We start from the raw sequence: 20,259 nt of genomic DNA on the forward strand, positions 1-20,259 counted from the left end.
CTTTAAACCAGGACAGGACTAAGATTAAATAATGTTACAATCCAGTTATTAAAATTATCAATGAGATGCCTCTGCCCAAGTTAAGGTGCAAACGAGACCATATGCCAAAGTCAATAGTATGGATTTTATGTAACAGCAAATGGGAGGTAAAAAGAGATAGAAAGAAATAGAAAAGGGGACGGGGAAGAAGAGAGTGACAGACAGATTAAGCAGAAAATATCATCACTCATGGATCCTGACGGTGTCCGATTGATCCTGTTCTTCTGGTCTTCTTGGTGGTGAGAGTCCCACAAAATATGCGCTCAGGCCAGGTGGGAATGCCCAGGTACCTTCCCTGCGGGGAACAAGTTTGACAGAGTCTCTTGCAACAGACTTTGGAGCATTTGCGTCACTTTGAATCACGTGCAGTGCTCTGCTGCAAGGCCTCAGGAATGAGTCTGGAGGGGCCTTGGGGGTCTTTGATGGATTATGGCACCCCCTCAGCTGCTTCTCACATGAACCTCCTGTGGGTGTGGCCTGTGGGGTTGGGGGTTTCGCAGCTGGGCCGGTTTGTGTAAGGGAGGATGGGTGTTCACTGTCTCTGACCTGAGGTTATGCCATCCAAAACTCTCCTCCTCCTGAGTTGGTTGGGGGGGTAGTCTGTGCAATCCTGCCCTCAGCAGATGACTCTGTGGGCTATGGCCTCCCCCACCCCAAACCCAGCCAGAGCTGATTTTCAGGACAGCTGCTGGGTCTGGCTTTCTTGTGGATGCATTCTTTTCCCTAAGCCTTGTTTCCTTCTCCCCACGCCTGAGGTGATTGAACAATAGTGTTACCTTTATCTTATCTCACATTCCCTTAGCTTAACTCACAGTGTTAAGTTCCCCTCGGGAGGCATCTTTAGGGAGGGGTGGGCTTTGGTGGTTGCAGCTTCTTTATACAGTTTGGCCATAATGGGCAAAAAGTCCTTCATAACTATGGTTAAGCCATGAACCATATAAAATTTCAGTCTCTCACAAGTATATAACAAATTAAACTCTTCTCTAGGGAGGCAGAAACTTCTCATGTGCGTATTGCACAATCTGTCCATCTATTTTTTTAAAATAAATTTAATCATTACCATATTTCATTAATAACAGACCTCTTGTGGTTTGGGTTTTAAGCCTGTTAAAAGGCTGGCAGTAGGCAGTAGTTGAGTCATTTGTATAGAAGAGTGCTGGTAAATTATTCTGGACTTCCTATATCAATTTAATCAGCATAGTCATTAAAGTTCAGTGTTTAGTGTCATAGCAATCAAAGCTGAAATTGTGTATAAAGTCTGATTGAAATATTTTATGCAGCTTTCTATATATATATATATATATATGTATATTATATGCTCTCTATAATATGGACTTCGTAGTATGCTACTCTGAGCCTGACTGGATGATTCCTTGACTTCTCATAAGTAATATGGAAAAATAATGACAGGAATTGCAGACTGTCTTCTCCCTGTCTTCTCAAAATTAAAGAATATGAAAACCTAATTGCTACTTTTTGACCTGACTAATGCTCTCTCTATTCCAGTGCAGTATTTCAGACAGCAGCCAGAACCATGCTTTGAGAAACCACACAGGGAGAAAGAACAGCTTGTGCAGGGACAACATTTTCTTTTATTCTCCTATAATTTTAAGGTTGGGCAATCACCTGAAGCAGGAAGGCTTGTATTTTGTTTTTAAGATCTTTTGTGATATGACTAAACACTTGCATTTCCTTAATAAATAGCTCATCCTTTTCTGAATTCCTTCAACGTTTTGGCTTCAGTAATAATGCCTGATAATGAGTTTCACTGGTCAAAGGAGTGAAGGACTCCCTTTTAACCCAAGTTCAAGTGTCCCTCTTTCCATTTCCCTTCAGGCTGTTTTGTTTCATTGGATGAAAAGATAATTGAGTGTGTCTGGGTTTGCTACCTTGTGCATCACTGACACATCTGCAGCTTGTCCCTGAGCACTGTAAAGCTGAAACCTTTTCATTAGCATGAGGCAGAAGGCTTACACAGTAGAAAAAGCCAGGGTTCTCCTGCTCCTTCATTCCTGGAGTTCAAGCTAGTGGCTGTGGTGCCCTCAGAGGGAAATTGATTGAATCATTGCCATGAGACTTGACAAGAAGCTTGGGTACACAGAGGGAACATCTTGTTTCTTGTTTTTTTCAGGTGCTGTTTGCCTGCTCTTCACAGCACTCAGCTTAAAACCTTCATTTTTAAAACTTCCTCCTTGTTTATTCTTTAGTCAGAATCCAGAAGAAGCCCCCAATGAACACAACAAACACAACACTTTGCCTAACAGGGGGAGAACAGATAGAAACAGATAGAAAAATCTTCCTATATGGGGCAATAAACCTTAATTCATTATCTGCACTAACAGGGATGTTTGGGAAAGGCACCCCAACCCCAGATAGTGCAAATCTACTCTGAGCTATTGAGTTAAATCCTGAACCTGATTTTTTTTTTTTCCTTTGTAGAGTTCTTTTGTCCTTTTGATGAACAAAATGTTCTTGCTTTTCTTAATATCTTCTATGCCTGAAGAAAAAATGCAAAGAACATGCCTAGTGAGAAGGCAAAGGTAGATGGGGAGAATTAAAGACATTGACATACTTAAATAGACATTTTCCATACATTCTTATTTTTTCTGATAGTGATACTGACTTCAAATATCCAAATGCTAGAAAATACTCTTCTGTTTAATTTCAAGGAGCAAAAGTCATTTAAGACTGGTGTTTTGTTTCTGTTGTTTCTGTAGGGAACAGGTATCTAGACTCATAAAATTGCCTTGAGTTTTTTGGAGACAAACAGAGGAGAGGGTTTTACTAAGATTTACTTTAGGGTTTCTTACTAGTAAAATTATTGTCCTTGGCAATTTGCTTCAATAGTATCTCTGTAGAGGACAACAGACTAAACCATGCCAGTTTTGTGGGAAATAAAAAATCTGCTAGAACTTCATGTGCCAGTTCCTACCTATTACTGGGCTTCACAGTGTCGAGAAGCCAGCTCTCTGGAGCTGTAAAAAAGGGCACAGGCAGAGAGTTAGTTCTCCCCCAGTGCTGAGATTTAAGCAGTGTGCTTAAGTGCCTATCTCTTGAGTTCAGTGAGGCTGAAAACAGTCACAGAATTAAAACTGTACGAACGTCTTTCACCACACATAACGCTCAGACTGCTGCATGCGTGGAGTCAGTTATAAATTGAACCCTCTATAGAAATAAAGCTGGGGAGGATTCTTCCTTTTTCCTGTTAATAGAGATATCTCTCCTCACTGCATTAGAAAGTCTTGGGAGAACTGTAGTAGAATATTTCTAGAGGGGGCCCTGTAGACTTCAACAGAAACATCACTTTATTTTTAATGCAGTGTAATGATTTAAAGTGAGCTTAATATTCCCTCTTCTAAACTCCTTTATCAAAGATATTTTATTTTGACTCTTGACCGTAAGATGGAGAAAGTTGGAAAAATTAAGCCATTGTAACTCCTGGCAATTCTTTCAGTGTTTACAGACATTTATGTAAGTTGCTGGCAAAAGCATTTCTCTCTCTGCTTGAGTTAGGGATCATCAGTAGATCGCTGTTAATGGCATGCTCTTAGGAGCTACTGGAACTAATTTTATTTTAGATAAGCTGGGATAGATACCATGCAGCTGCACTTCTACAAAAGGTCTGAAATTATAGAGATATTCTTTTTTTCTGATCACCTGTTGCTGCAGTGTTTTCTGACTCCTCTCCCCTGCATTTTATCCCACTGAGTCACCACAATTCACTGCTGACCTCTGGAGCAAATGACATGGGAAAAAGGCGACTCATTGATGGTAGAAGTCTGAAATTCTATTGCATTATATAGTTTCTAATTGCTGGATGCTGCCTGTGGAAGACATGAGGTTGTGTCCTTGCGTCCTAAACACTGGACATTCTCTCTATCTGAACAGCCCCCATATTGTGCATAAGCTGCTGGTTCTTTGTCACAGTGCAGGTGGAAGCAGCACCAGTGGCTGGTGGTGCCCATCCCAGTCTCATCACCTGCTGCCTCTCTTGCTCATGCCTGCATGCACCTTCCCTCACACAGTTGTTGCTGTTTAAAGTATCTTCTACTCAAATCTGAAATTATGTTTTGTAAGCCCACAGCAGGAAATCCAGTTACTGCTCCAATATCTGGATGTCTCTTCCATAATATTTCCTCTTTCCCCTTGGCTTCATACATTCTGTGGTCTCTGTAAAGCAGTTATTTTCCTCCCCTTCACTGATTAAAAAGTGGATGTACTCCATCTGGCTGCCAGAGAAGTAAGATTTCGGGATATTTATAAAATAATTATTTTATTTCCATATCAGAATAAGAGGACAGTTGAGAATGTTTAGGACTTTCTGTTGTCCAGTCTGGTGTTAGGGCACTCTGAACACCATCCTGCAGGGACTGAGCCAGGAGCAGAACTGGGGCTAATCATGGGGTTCACCAACAGCCCCAACAGGGCAGGTGGTAAACCAGGGGGGCCAACCAGAAGCAAAGAGGGCTGGGACCAGGGACACAGCTGGAGACAAGCTGCAACATGCATTTACAGGGTCCACCCAGGAAGCATGGCTGGCGACTGGCATTGTGTTGTACCACTGGGACAGAGACTGATGACCCCAGGCTGACCTGGATGGGGTCCTGGGCCATGGGCAGGGGTATGGAGAGGCCCAGGGTGGGGCTGTGCAGGTCAAGTAAGGCCTGTTAGTGTCCATGGAGCTCCTCTTCTGAACCCTGTGTAGCACTGTGGCTGCAATCAGCTGTAGGACCCAGTGGCCACCGTTCTGACTTGATAGTGCAAAGTCTTGCGTTTTATTCTTATTGAAAACTTGTCACAGGCAGAGTGGGAACCTCAGATAAAGTTTATTAAAGAAGCCCTCCTGTTGAGTCACAGGATGCAGAAAGGATCCCCTTGTTTTTTAAACTCCTCGTAGAAGAGTCTGGGTGTAGCTGGATTGAGTCTTAACCCCAGACTTTGTCAACACTTTATGTCTAAAGGATTATATAACTGAACCTTTACACAACTTTGTCCCACAGGATAAAGGACAGCAAACCAGATATATTTAAATAAATAGATATGATTTTTTATTATTGTAATGATTAGACAAAACTATCTTAATCAGAATTTTTTACTATGCAGTATAGGAGCTATAATAACTATTATAGTGCACTGTGAAGCAACATTGAAGCAATTGTATTAAAGCTAGCAAAAAAAATTATTAATGATACTTAATTATTACCTGATTAGTGTTACTCACCCGTATCAAAGACAATGGGCCAGTTTTTCAGTCAGCCTTGAGAGGTAACCTTGAAGGGCATTCTCACTCAAGGGAGAAATCTCTACACATGCACTCCATGAAGGGGTATGGTAGAAAGCCCTGCTGTTCAAATCTGGGTCTGGGTGATTGACTGACTGCCACTATGTCTCCAGGCCAGCTGTGTCAGCTCAGCAGCTTTAGATAAATTATCAGCAGTGTCACGTGTTTGTTCCTTTGTCCAGGTATTTTACCAGGTCTACCACATTTCCATCTCACTATCAGAATGCTTAACTTCAGGATTGAGTCAGACTTGGCTTCAGCATTATTCAATACCAAAGGCAGCGCTAATTCCCCTTTTTCATCTACCACTGATAGCTTTGCAAATAGGACACTGTTCAAGTTATTTTGCCCCATTCCAGGGAGAGCATCCTGCTGCAACATCACTGCTGGATGGCCGTGGACATGTTTCAGTTTCTCCATCTGTAAAAGGAGGGCAATGTGTCTCATTGGGAAGGTATAGGGCTCAGCTCCTCACTGAAACTTTGCATAATTAAAATGCTTTCTAAGCATTGCTAATTGGTTGTTACACTATTTGTTGCTGAAGTAATGTAAAACATCTTGAAGGAAATTTTGGCCCTATCAAGAGAGCACAGAAATCTCCTTTGCTTTTCCTAGAATGGAGATTTCAATTCTCATACCAATTGCGCATACCAACAGGGAATAATTTTTTATGCTCTTGTCCTTGATCACATGTCCTTGGAAAACATTACATCAATTAAGTTTTTAGACACACTGAATTTATGCATTAAAGCATTTTTCAAAATTCAGCAGTCACATCACTTTCAAAACAAAAGGAAAACCCGAATGAACACAGTACACCCAACTGTGCACACATTTCTGAGAGAAAGAGGGAGCAAACAAACACATGGTGTATTTCACTTGCACTGCTGAAAGCACAGCTGGAAAGTGCTCAGATGATTGTGAGGATCTCAAGAGAAAAAACTGATAGAACAGAAAAGTGATGCACTAAAGAGTATTAGGGAGATTCTTACTGACTGCAGCAGACTTCAGATCAGGCAAACACAGTTTATGTCTTATATGAGAATTTAAGGCAATGCTGACAATCACATAATCTGAATCAGGACATATCCAGAAGGAGAAAGTAGAGTGCATAGGTCAGTATTTTATGAATTTTCCTGGCTATATCTGTACAAAAAAAAAGTCTTTAAAATAGTAACACTCTATGTGTTTATGGTTTCTGATTGCTTGGTTATTTTGAGTACTCTTTTTAGGTAACATATTTAGTACTGGCTTATGTTTTCTAGCTTCCTACAAAGGAGTATAAAACAAGAAACAGATTGTGATATATGCTATGCATAATCTTAAAACCCAGCAGGATTTATGGAATGTAACTTTGAATTTTGACAGTCATCTGATGTCTTCAAAGACAAGAGAAAGCCAAGACAAGACCATGCTACAGCATTCCCAACACAAATCTGTTTAGCTGCTCTATGTAAAAATGCAGTAATGAAGATCTCTAACCCCCTCCAGACAATCTCTATTTGCTTCTTATGATTCAGCATGCTGTCTAACCTAATGTTTCTTTTGCTGTAATTCAGATCTGTTTACCCCGTGGATCTGGAGGAAGTTCTGTTGCTGTGTTCTTTTCCCCCGCCTTTCTGCTCATAAAAGACTGAGAGCACATCCCCCTACCTCTTCCTTGCTAAGCAACCCCCGTTATTTCCCTATCTGTCCTACATTCCAGATGTCTGACTACCCTCTGTTCTGATTCAGGATCCTCCCCAGGGTTTTTCCTTGTACATTTTAGAAGGACTTTGAATCCTTTTTGCAGGGGCCCATGGAAGGCAAGTGGGAGGATGGTTCATGCATCTAATACCCAGGTTTCTGCAGTACTGCCCACCACCATGTAGCCACAAAGATGAGCTTATGGGATTCCATGGAGTCACGTTCAGTTAATTCAATATCAGACTCTTTTCTGAGCAGTTGTCACCTACTCAGTTATTTTGCTTCATGTTCTTCTGAAGTTCTTCACAAATGTAATTCTCTATGCTTTTTGGTACTGAATTGTGTTCTGTTGTCTAAATTCTGCTCTAGCTGGTCAAAGTACTTTTATCTCCCAAAGTGCTTACAATTTGGTATTGTCTGCAAATTAGAGAAAGGTAGAAGTCACAAGTGACTTGAAATAACAAGTCTCTCAATGGTCCTGGAAAACCCTAATCAATATATCTTCTGTGCTGGCTGTGAATCCTTAAATCCATGACAGCTGTTCTTTCAGTCCAGCTATCCAGCTGGCAGTGCATTCGCCTTCCTGCACTTTCAACCAAACCAGCTTTTCCTCGCTCATTTATGAGAATCTCATAATGTCAAAAGGTGTGCTAAGATGCAGAGATGGTATATACTGCTTCTGCCCTGTCCATAAGGCCTCTTAGTCTGTCAGAGAAGGAAAATGAGATAAATTACTTACAGTTTGTCCTTGACAAGCCCATGGTGATTGTTACTTGTAGCCATACAAATTTGAAGTGCTAATGGGAAGACTGCTTGATTTTCTGTTCTTATTTTGTTCTTAAATATTACAGTCTAGCCAGAAATTGATTACATGACCTTCCTGCTTTGAAAATGCATAAACTGTGCTTGCTCTTTCCTTGTCTTGTGAACTCAATCTATTCTCAACAGTTTTCAAAGATTGCTAACAGATCTGGTATCAGCTAAACTTAATGGAATTTCCCTATCAAAAAGCATTTATCTTACCTGAGAAATTCTCTAGCCTGTTATGTTTTGAAATAACCTGTGTTTCTACACCTTCTTGTTTCTGTTAGTAACCTGTGATCTGAGTAGAATGACTTTGAAGTGATAACCAAAGCAATAAAAATCCATCTTTTCAAGCATACTGTTTTCAGCTTTCTTCTTTGCATTTTCTTGTTCACCAGTTATCTTCCTAGTTCTGTAGAATAAGCTTTTGGCCTGGCTGCATTGTTTCATGCTGAGCAATCTTCTTTTCTGCAATTAGCTCTCTTCACTTCAAAGTGATATGAGCATTTTGTTCAGATTTGTTTTAAAATACAGCTCTTGGCTACCTCTCTGATCCGCTCATTGCTGATACTTGGCAATCCGCTTCTCCTGAATCATTCAATACTATATTCTTGGCATGTAATCACTTACTGCATTTCATAGCCAAGGCCTTGGTGGCTGTGAATGTCCCTCTGTGCCATATGACACAGGAATGTGAGGATCAGACACTGGGCTCACATTGCCACCTCCTCCCATCCCGCCAGGCCTCCTCATTTAGCAGCTCACCTGAACCAGCTCCTCACTCATGGCCTCTTAAAACAGCCTTTTCCAGCAATTGAGTTCCTCTGTGATCATCTAGCAATTTTATAGGGCCTGTCCCCAGTTCTGGTTCTGCCATGGTGATAGTTCTTGATTATAGCACCCATATGTAATAATCTCAAAATGGCTGGTGGATGTTCTAACATGTTTTATAGTCTGAAAGAGCAGCAGTAACTTTCCTGGTGTGGAATAGAGTCAGAATGAAAAGAGGTAATCTACATTATGTTTATTTTCATGCTGCCGCTTAGGGAAGAAGTTAAGTCCTATTTACACCAACTTAGAGAAATTAATTGCAGTGTTAGTTAAATACTGCAGTTGTGCAGTTGGTAAACAGTCTCTGTCATAGATGGTGTGAAACATGGTGGGTATGTGCTGCCCAGAGGTTTTTCATGGATTGCTTTCACTGATCCTTTTCCCTTTTTCCTCTCTGTAGATTATAAATTCAGTGGTCTTGCTGATTCTGCTGAGTGCCCTGACTGATCCTGACCAGTACCATCTGACTAGTGCTGAATTAGGGGGTGATTTTGAATTTATGGATGATGCCAGTAAGTATAAACTCCCTAATTACTAGCACTCATTGCTCCAGCATTTATGTAACTGTCCTATCATTTCAATAATTACCGTCCTTTTAACTATTGCTTCACCTTTGTTTCTTACAGATGCATTTTTATTGTGAAGGGTGTCATGGCACAGTTCAAACACGTGTCCTAGTAGTAACCTTATCTGCCACCTACCTATTAGTAATCAATCCGTCTGCTCTGCTGTGTCCTGGCTTGGCAGGAGCAGAGCCAACCCTTGACAGGGAGATGTATCACTGAGCATGGTGCTGAAAGCCCCAGGGGAATTTTGCAGGACAGAGGGAGATATGGAGCCTCTGCACCTCCCAGCACCATGTCCCAGAGCATACATGCACAGGAACCCACACTGCTGTTTATACAGCTGAGTGCGTTCATTCATGTTGGATGTATTTATGCACCCCCATGTGCATGTGGCATGACTTGCACAAACCAATGCAAGTATAAATATCAGCTGTATAGTCATAGAGCCGTTCCTTCTCTTACTGAAAGGCATCGTAGAAAATCTTCAATTTCAGGGAAGGGTAAGATAGGTCATTAATGTCTCCTACAAAACCTCCCGTCCTTTGCAAATGTTTCCTTGTTCAATAACTTTTTCAAATTATTTGGTGATGTTTGTTGAATTAACTGTTTAATTCATATGTAGTAAAGTTTTCCCTCAATGTGATTTTGATGAAAATGTCTGTTTATTTTCATATCTGCTCGCAAGATGGCTACATTCAACTTCTCTCATAATACTCTGAAACAAGGTCTATTGCTAATCACACTGGTGTCTTTCTGCTCAGAATCTCCCCCATCCCCAGCTAAAGCTCTAAGTCCTTTCCTCATTCCTACTGAAGTCAATAAAAATATCCATAGAAGCAATAGCCCCACACATGAGAAAAATAATTGCCCTTTGTTGTGTCAGAACTGCTGGGTATCATTTAAGGGATGCTTATTTCCACAAATTCTTTAATGCAAATATCCCTGGAGGGTCTACATTGAATTAATGATAAGGAGTGATAGCTACTTTATTGTGTCTTCATTGAAAAACCACCTACAACTTCCGACTAAAAATCTTTTTATATAACTGGATTTAAGAAAGTAAGGACCATAGTAGATACAGATGGGCTCCTAGCTGATTCTGACATATTAAAACTGACTGCCTTGTCCTAATTCTCAGAGATTAACCTTGGTAATGACTGTCTGTCAGTGTGGTTTTATATAGCTGACATCAGAGGCCTGCCAGTGCCCAAGGCTTTAAAATTGTAATTCTGTTTTGTAATGCAATAGCTGTCAGATGAAGTACGTTGGGGATTTCCATCTACACTTGAAAATTGTGTTTTCTGTATATTTTTATCAAGGCTTCTGAAGTGAACCCTGCAAGACTATGAAAGGATGGCTTATGGGCCAAGCGACCTCATTTCCATTTGGTAAAGGGAACATTTCACAGGCAGTTAAATTACGAATGAACACTTGAATTAATGTCTCCTTTTATTCTTTGACTCCCTCTGGTTTGGTGCCTTACTGAGTAAAGGCAGTTGAATCAAGCTACTGACTTTTATAGTTACTGAAAATAACTTGCAGGAGATAATTTCTCTCTTATTTTCTTTAAGTATGACTATATTTGTTCAAATGCAATGAAATGTTTTATTAGGAGATAAAGCATCAGACAAACTTCCACATACTCTTACCTTTTTCTACTTTTATTTGTCTTTTTTTAAGAAATGTTTTTCAGGTTAGCTGCATGCACTGAAACCATGTATATGAAATACAGGAAGATACATAATTTTTTATGCTGAAGAAGGTCCCAATGTTGTTATCTTTATGTACTTCTGTTGACAAATAATAATGATGTAAACACTAATAGCCATTATTCTCATTACTGTTTATGGTCCTATCAGTAGCAAACAACAAAAAAAGGCAGACACAGCCTTTACTTGTAAAATTTTTCACTCCCTTTCTCTCTCTCCTCTAAGAGGATCCCTCATAAAAGATCTGAAAACATCATCTGGAAATAAACTTATCAGCTGAGTCACAGTACTGAAATGAAGTTAATGACAGGTTTCCCTTGACTTCAAAGAAACCAGGATTCCCCCAGTATTTGTATTCAGATTTATTTCTAGCTGTGCCTGGTTTATGGAGGATTATCAATTTTCTGTTCCAGCAGTGGGAAAAATTCCTGCCACCTGCAGAGTCACAGCCAGTCTAATGCAAACTGCTTGAAAATACCAGTGCAACACTGGTTCTAATTCCGGGATTTATTGTGGTTCCAAGGGCATTACCAGAGGCTCCAAAATGCCTGTTGGATTAGGCAGTGAAAGAATTTACCTGAACACTTAGAAAAAGTTCTAGGCTGTTTATTTTCCCTTCTATTCTAGGAAAGGAAACAAGGGGGAAGAAAGTCTGCCAAGACTTAGCCATGTGGCAGATGGAGGTACTGGAAGACACCAGTGTGTGTGGTTTGTGTGGCTCTCCAAGATGTACATCTGGGAGCTGGGTAAAATGCTGGGCTTCCTCCTGGGCTGGATATTCATCTGAGCCCATTTAGTCTCATCTTTCTTTTTATTATTTCCTGAGGGAGTTTAGAAGCTGGACTAGGGAAAATTAGAAATGTGTGAGCTGCTCAATGTACTACTGCTGCTGTTAAAAGACTAATAATCTCAGAGCAGGAGATGGAAAAGCCCTGTAATTCATTTTGACTTCCTAGAGGGTTTTGCCTGAGCCTTCTGCTCAGCTTCTTCAGACACACAGACCATCATCCTGGCATGTCAACAGCCCAAACAAGCAGTGGGTGTTGCTTGGTTTTATTTACTGCTGTCACAGTGTCAGAGATGCGTGTGATACTTCACAGGCCACACGACAATGAGGAATGAAATCCACTGTGTGCCCTACAGAAACTGAGGGGAACTTTGACGCTGATGTCACCAACATAGGTCAAAATCTGCTTGTGTCCCTTCCCTGGGATGGGCAGACAGGACAAGCAGAGATCTCAAGGCAGGGGAGAATAATGTGATGATCTCTCTGCTGTATATGACATGCGCCCAGGACTTAAAAATACTAATTCAAATAGAAAATTTTTAATAAAGAAATTTACAGACAGCAGGCTTGGACTTCTGCTAGGGGATAAATGGAAGTGGGGGAGTAGGTGCATTCCACTCCATCAACACCACCCATGTAGTATGAGTCCCAAATATAGGGAGGGGCAGAAAACTAGATCCCTGCCCAGCCAAGGATATTCAGGGTGGCATCTTTCAGTCTAGTTTTATACTCTGGAGTAAATGTGCTGGGCTCGAAGGTGCAGGGTACTCTTTGCTTCTCATTGGCCTCTTTCCCCAGGGAGAAAATGCTGCTGCTGTGCAGGTTGTGACCCAGGAGGCTGCACGGCAGCAGGGGCATCGAGCTTGCGCAAGCGGCCTGGAGGAGACAGCAAGGCAGTAATCCTTAGCTGGCAGTCAGGAGGCTGTTGGATAAATAAGGCTGGGAGAGTGAGAGAAATTGCCTGAGGATTGCAGGCTGCTGATCAGCAGCTTTCTGGCCCCTGCTGTCAAAGCTGTGAGCCAGCGATTAACTCCAGGGCTGGGGCAGGTGTTGAGGATATAAGGTCTTCATCACTCCACACAAGTCCTGGCTCAGGGACTGGCCTTGCTGGCTGCCCCTCCCTGTTCCTGCAGGACCCACCATCAGCTGCCTCTGCAAGAGGGGAGGGGAAAGCAAGTAAATACTTTTGAGGTGGATTCGAGGGAGCTCCAACTGCAGCTTGCTGTGCACACAAGCACCCCATGCCAGGAGCTCTGCCCAGCCCCAGCAGCATCTGCTCTCTAAAGAGGCAGGAAAGTAGGATGTCACTGCAAGGTATAAGAATTAAAAACTCAACTGGTTTCTTTAAATCCAAGGAGAAAACTCAAAAAGCCATCTAGGGCAATAGGCTGGATAACCCTTTCAGTGGTCCAAATACAGCCCTTCTAGCCATGAATGCCACAGAAAGCACAGCATGGCTGGAAAAAAAAAAATCACACACCCCTGTCAGTTTCCCATTTAATGTGCTGCATTTCTAGTTTCATTCTGATTAATTGAAGCTGACACAGCTCAAAAAACCCAATGAAGCCTTAAATGAGAAAGAACTAGCTTGAGCCAACTAGGACTTGGCGTGGTGGAGCACAGCTAGGGAGACACTGGAGACAGGGAACATGAGTGTGTCAGACCAGAGCTTCAATGTCAAGTTCATCACAATTTGCTGGGCTCTGGCTCTGAACCAGTACTGCTGCAGTCACCAGCAAAGTGGAACCTGTGACTGCTGCATCTGCTGCAAATGTCAATGACAGCAGCTTTCCCCTGGATGCAGGAAGTATGTGGCTGAGATCAAGAATAAATGCATAAGCGGTGCCTCCAAACTGATGGTCAGAATAAAAATATTGATCCAAGAGTCTCTTTTACAAGAGATTCAGTTGAGGTTAGTGGCTACAGCAGCCATTTTCACTTTTCTCCTTTTCTTTCATTACCTCAGTTGTACCTGGTCTATTAAAAATAATTTTGATTTCACAGGATGTATGTAGGCAGCCAGAGTAAATGGCCACACAACCAGAAGTGTCTGAAGCGGCTGCAGTACCTTTTATTAGTAGAGGTATATTTTGTGGATGCTTCTTTCTCTTGAGGGCAGAATTCAGATCACTTCCAACAGGCACAACACAGCCTTTACAGCTCCTAAAACCCTAGAAACTGGTCAAGGTAATGCAGCTCAAACACCTGCACTGGTTGTCTGGATTCTCTGCTCATTCTAAGAGGAGAAGGAGGTGTCTTTGCAGAGCAGTTTGGGATGCACTGAGATGTCATCCCCTCCTGAATGATAAGCAGGGAGCCCAGCTGCCTCCTGATGGCATTTTGTAGCACCCATGAGCTGAGTTGCAGGATGCCACTGTGAAGGAAGCAGTGAGCACCAGGGTGCAGCTAAACCCACTGCTGAGTGCAGGCCCCTCTCCTGGGTGAGACCTGCTTATTTTGACAATAAGACAAAGATTCGAGCATTTGTACTGTGAGAAAGGACATCTGTGCTCCAGGGCCTCATCAGACTAGAGACTACAGTGGTTTGAATGTGCTCCTTCCAGTGCGAGGACACATTGCTTTATCCTTCAAATTTAATCCATTCAATTAGGAAGTAGCCTGCCATAGGACTTCTTCTGTGGCATTTGAGTCCTTACACACTCAGAAGGACAAAGTTTGGGGACAAAAGAGAGAGAACAAGAGTCCTGAAACCCAGGGCACAGGCAGTGTTCTGGAAAAGGAGAGACTAGGCTGAAGGTCTGGGTACTGGGTAGGTACAGTGCCCAAGGAGCCAGAGAACATAAGCACCTCTGGAGATGTCCTCACCTGCCAGCAGCAGTCTCCTCTTGCTTATTTTTCCACCAGCTTCACAAGTCTCAGGTTCTTCTCTGCATCAAGGGCCAGCAGAAATCTGGACTAGTGCCATCTAGGGCAAGGTTTGGGTTCCCTCAGGCACAGGAGGATCAGGGACTGGGTCTTTTGTCTTCTGCATGGATGATCACACTGGTAGACTGGAAATAATGACAGACAAGACTCAGTGCCTGTCCTTCCTCTTCAGCCATGACCTGGGTGAGCCTGCACTGCTTCCTGGTGGTGGCAGGTGAGACCTGTTCACAGCTACCAGATCAGGATCTGTCAGAGACTTGGGTGAAGGCTCCAGGGCACCTACACAGAACCTGACTGTGATGCATCCAGGGAGTTGAGGGCCTATCCCATGCTGTGGGATGCTCCTTATCATGTGCTGGAGTTAGAAGTTGTGGCAACTCTGTGATCAAATGAAGTCATCTTTACACTTTGAATGCTTCCAAAGTCACGGTAATGAACATCCTGAACACTGTCATGTGTTTGTGCATCTTGGGTCCTCCACGTGCCTTATCAAGGCAGGGAGTTTAAACACACCTGGTGACAGCAATGTGAACAGCAGGTACCTCACCAATACCAACAGAGGTGGCATCTCTGAAGCCATGTCCTGCTTACCTCACATCCTCTATCCTCTTTGTGCACTGACTTAACCTCAGAAAAATAGGCGCTAGGTTCCACTGCACTTCCAAACTCACTGTAAGGTCAGGTTCAGAAATTCACTTCTGATCTCCTGACAGTGGTCTGTAATGATATCTAGGGAGGTGCATATGGAAAGACCAAACTTATGTAATTTTTTCCCTCAGGATCTCCTTCCAACTGTTCATGGCTTAAGAACTTCTTAAATCTAATGAAAAGTTAATTGAAAGCTGATCAGCAGTAGAAGAAAAGGATAGGAGTCCTGTAATTACTCCAGTCAAAACCTTAAAAATATTTTTCTTCCTTTACAGCTTTACCTTTCCTGACACTTACACATTTTCATTAATAAATATATCTCTGTAGTATTCTTGGTTGAAATGAAAATTTTCAAGATGTTATTTCTGTGGTAATTAATTTCTGGGCATAGAGCAGCGATAGGGGATACACATCAGGAAGTCACCCCAAGACAGATGCCTTTATCTGCCAGTTTTGCTCTTTTTCCAATGTAGAGATATATGAGCAATGGTATGCAGCAGCTGTTGGTGAAGAAACAATCTGTAGTGCAGAAAAGCAGACACATTCTGACTACAGATGTCAGCATCACCAGTAAGATCTTGTAAAAGTAAAGTTTTGTCAAAGCTGCTTCTGAGTTTTGAAAATCCTTAGAAAAATTAGACCATTCATCTCCACAGCCCTATGGAGGCTGTAGTGGTTTGCACAGTGTTAGTGTAAGTGTAAACACAGTGTAATGCTGCAGGCTTGCACAGACAGAAGCACTGTCTTTGCTTCTTGTATTTAGGAGGCTCCCCACAAAAGCCAGAGATTTCCTTCAGCAATGGCTGAACAATGCACCTGTCCCAATCTCCACCCAGCTCCCACCCTGCCCTTTGAGATGCTCTGCACAAGGGAGATGGCAAAATAACTGAACCAAGCTCTGAATTTATCTGCAATCATTGATGTGTCTTTTCCAGATATGTGCATTGCCACCGCAATTTCTCTCCTTATGATTCTGATCTGTGCAATGGCTACGTATGGCGCATATAAGGTAATTCATTTTATTCAGTGAAGACAGGAATAAAGTGAACTACACAATTCCATAGAAACAAAATTAAGAAAACTGTTTTCTGACAATTGCTTCTTTACTTGTTTAGCTGAAACTGAGAGAGGGAAAAAAAAGAAATTGAAGAGGCAACAGAACTGATTGCTTAGATCAGTGGTACCCCAGGGCCCCTGCTGCAGGCAGCGGGACTGCCCCATTGTGTTGATTGTCTGCAGTTTCAAATATGAGTAAGCTCTGGGCAAATGGTGAATTCAGAGAACTGAATCTTGTACCTATCAAAATTAAGGGAATTTTTTCCCATTCACCTCCCAAGCCTGTGGTTTGTCCCAACATTAATCCTGTTAATTAGAAAGGACAAGTATCGTGTGGTTTCTAAATGTCCTAATGTAACGAGTTGTGGGAGTTGCACTGGACATATTTCTGCAGTTCAGTGGCCAAACTGCCTTGGCCAACCCTTTGGTTGAATGTCATATTTCTTTTAGCTGATTTATTACTGCATAATGTCAAATATTCCTTAGATTCCTATAGAAAGACATATATGCCTCTATTTTAACTTATGGCTGATGGTTTTCTAATTTATTTCATTTTTAGCAACATGCGGCTTGGATCATCCCTTTCTTCTGTTACCAGATCTTTGACTTTGCTCTCAACACGTTGGTTGCCATCAGTGTACTCGTCTATCCCAGCACAATTCAGGACTACCTCCGTCAACTGGTAAATCACTTGATGTTCACAAGCCTTTGGGGGTTTTGGGGGAAAAAACCTCTCTAAGGTGCAGTTTTTGTCCTGTATTTTTAGCTAGTAGTATTCTTCTCATGCAGTCCTTGAGAAGTTCTCTCAGTCCTTGCCAGTCTGAATTCAACATCCTTGCAAGGCTACATTACTAACTTACTACAATATTTGTGAAAAGCTCTGAAGTTTTGCAATGACATGAAAGCTCTCAGCACCATTCATTTGGAGTGAGACTCATATTGCAAGACATAGATGATAAATAATTGCTTTTACAGTAAGAGTTATTGTGTTCATATCAGTGGCTTATTTTTGGTGCTATTTCAAGGATATTTTGTTGCTCCTTTTAATTTTTTTGGTAGCTATAACACGTTTCATTAGGCAGGAGTTTGATTGATTGTAGGTTTGGTTTTGCTAGAAAATATTTTGGATTCTGTCCTAGGGGCATTTTAGAGGCTCCCTTCTTGTTCTGCTTTGGCCAGACATCTATGGCCAGTGTTGCCTAAGTATACACGATATGATCACAACCCCCTACAGCAAAGACAAGAGCCCACCAGCCTCTGTCTCATCACAGGACCATGTCCCATGTCCAGCAGGGTTCACGTGGAGTCACAGAGCTCTGGAGAAGCCAGTGCTGCAAATGTCTCTGAAAATCTGCCTTGAGAACCTGAATACAGATTAGCTTGGCTGTGAACTTTGTTGTGTGGATGGAAAGCTGGCCGGTATAAATAACAGGTAATGAGAAACAGCAGGCAGATAAGTAGCTGCACAAATTTGCAGTAAGAGGCAATGTGTCATGCCAGTGAGAGCTGGGATGCATCAGGAGGCTGTTATCCTTCATCTTATTTAGCACCCACCTGCATTCACAGCTGATGGTGTGCTGGAAGAGAAGTAGAGTAATAAATTAAAAGGTTCTCAGAGATACAAGTGGAAAAGAGCAAATTACAGCCATGGTTCAGTGAGTGCTAAAGCTGGCACTGCTGCTGCTGGAGCCCTCCTGCCTGTCCTTTGCCTACAGACCCTTGCTGCTGCATCGGTGCCAGCCCTGCTCTTCTGGCAGCACAAGCATCTGTGTGGCTGCAGGAGCTCCCCCCACTTCCCAGAGCATGAGTTGTCACCAGGATTTTGTCAGTCTTGGTCACTGTGCAAGAACAAGACAGGGACAAAAGCAGGCTGGGAAACGTGCACTTAAAAGCTTCTGCTCTTCTGCTGAAAATCTGGTGCTGCATTTGGAGCTGACTCACTAGAAGGGCAAAGAGCAGCTGTTCCTCTCAAAATGTGTGCTAAAACATCCCTGTATTTCCTTGCAGATAAAATAATAATAGGCCCTTCTGTAGCAGAAATAGAAGGAGCAGGCCTTGGAAGGGATCTGTGGTCTGTGCTGCTGCTCTGGAGTGTTAGAATCTTTGGTTGCACACATCCTTGTCTTGCTGTTGTAAATCATATTCTGGACTGGTAATGAAATGCCCCAGGACTTCAGGAGCGCTAAACTGTCAGTGCTCAAAAGGGCAAGGGGGATTTCCAGGATAATTATAGGCTGATTAGCCTGACATTGCTACCAAGCAGAATAATAGCAGAAGGGCTGGGGCTGAGAGGGCCGTCCATTGATAAAGGATTAGACCAGAGAAAAGTGATTAATGACTGCCAGCACAGTTTCATGGAAAATCAGTCCTGCAGGCAAACTCATTTTCCTTCACTGACAAGATTACTGACTTCATCAATAATGATGGGCAGGGGCATAATGGACTTTCTTGAGATGTTTGACTTCACACCATGATGCTCAGAGCAACGATAAAGCACTAGATCAATACAGGATGTATCACATGGACTAGGAGAGGTTAGCTGGCAGACTGCAAAGGGTCGTGGTCAAGCTGACCATCTGCCAGTGAGTTTCTATTTTGGGTAGAGGAAGGTCTTCAGGAATCAGCAGTAGATGTCATGCTCCTCCTAACTTCCATTAATAATGTTGGAATCCAAGAGGCACTTCACAAAAGCTAATGTCAGCCTTGGGAGAGCTTCTCCAGGCTCATTTTCTAGAGGGATCGAGTCCTTTGGTGGGAGGTTGTGAACAGGAGTATAATCTGGCTCTTCTGTGTCATTCTCTGGGAGACCCTACCCTGCACTGCCCTGAGTGAGCACATCTCGCCATTTCCCAGTGGCAGTACCTGTGACTTTTCCCAGCAAATTCACTTCTAATAAAACCCGTGGCTGACACTGAGCTAGACTGCCTGAGAACTTGAGTTCAGCCACTGATGTGTGCTACAGAGATAAATGCAAAGAAATGTAAAAGCCTGAACAATATAGATGAGCATACAGTTTGACAACTGTGCCTGGGGTGCAGTGACCCTGTAAGCAGCCTAGGGATTTAAGAGCCAAAAGTAGAGTCCCTGGGTTGTTTTGCTGTTTGCAAAAATTGCTCTTGGGATTTGTGGACAGAAAAAAGAGCAATTAATAGTAATAGAGAGGAGACTTCCCTTCTCTGTTGGTAATGTGGGTTTTCTCCATTTATTTATGGAGTCTGGTTGTAAAAAATGATGCTTAAAAGTCAGAGAACATGCAGAAAATTTCCTCCAAAAAATGTAAAAGCTGGATATATTGTAGTATGATGAGAGACAATCAGCTTTTCCTGCTTCATTTATGAGAAAGAGGACCAAGAGGTAGTGCCATCAGAGGTTTCACATGCAAAATAATGAGGTATTAGCAGGCTGTTTAAATTAGATGTGAGGCATAATGCTAATGAGCAGCTGGAAGCTAGTCCAAGTTAAATTCATTTAAAAACAAGGATTAGTGTGTATTTTGTCATTCGTATTGGAGATTAGTGATGGGGAAAAACTACCAAGAGCTGTGATGAATTTTGAACAGTTAATGCCACCTGTTTAACAAAGTTTTGAAGCTGTTCTGCATCTGCTTTGAAGCTGATTATGCCTCCTGTGTCTTAGTCGTGGTCCCAAGTACAAATGGTTCAACTGGAACCCCATGTACCTTTACCTGGAAGGGCTACATCAGTTGGCATAAGGTTGTTATATTTGGTTCAGAGTAAATACACTCTGTCTGAGCGGGAAAAAGCAAAGGGGAGATGTGAAGGGTACATCCACTGTTATCAGATACTCAAACATGGGACAAGATGAAACTAAATGCAAGCAATTACATCATAAATGCAGCGCCATTTGGGTGTGATCCCTCCTGATCGTTTGCAAATAAGCCTTGGCGTTGTCTTGCCCTCAATCCCTTTGCAGTGGTCTGCCAGGGTAGGCAGGAAACCAGGATTG

The 20,259-nt window shown here is 42.3% G+C and overlaps 1 protein-coding gene across 1 annotated transcript in view; it reads left to right on the forward strand.

Annotated features, from left to right (window-relative positions):
• Nucleotides 1-20,259, forward strand: part of LAPTM4B (lysosomal protein transmembrane 4 beta) — a 66,732-nt gene that overhangs the window by 8,833 nt on the left and 37,640 nt on the right. The window contains exons 2-4 of the mRNA XM_039548997.1: nt 9,042-9,153; nt 16,173-16,246; nt 16,853-16,975. Coding sequence (XP_039404931.1) covers nt 9,042-9,153; nt 16,173-16,246; nt 16,853-16,975 — 309 coding nt within the window. The remainder of the gene's footprint in view (nt 1-9,041; nt 9,154-16,172; nt 16,247-16,852; nt 16,976-20,259) is intronic.

Source organism: Corvus cornix, chromosome 2 (assembly GCF_000738735.6).
Source record: "Corvus cornix cornix isolate S_Up_H32 chromosome 2, ASM73873v5, whole genome shotgun sequence".
In the NCBI taxonomy this organism is placed as follows: domain Eukaryota; kingdom Metazoa; phylum Chordata; class Aves; order Passeriformes; family Corvidae; genus Corvus; species Corvus cornix.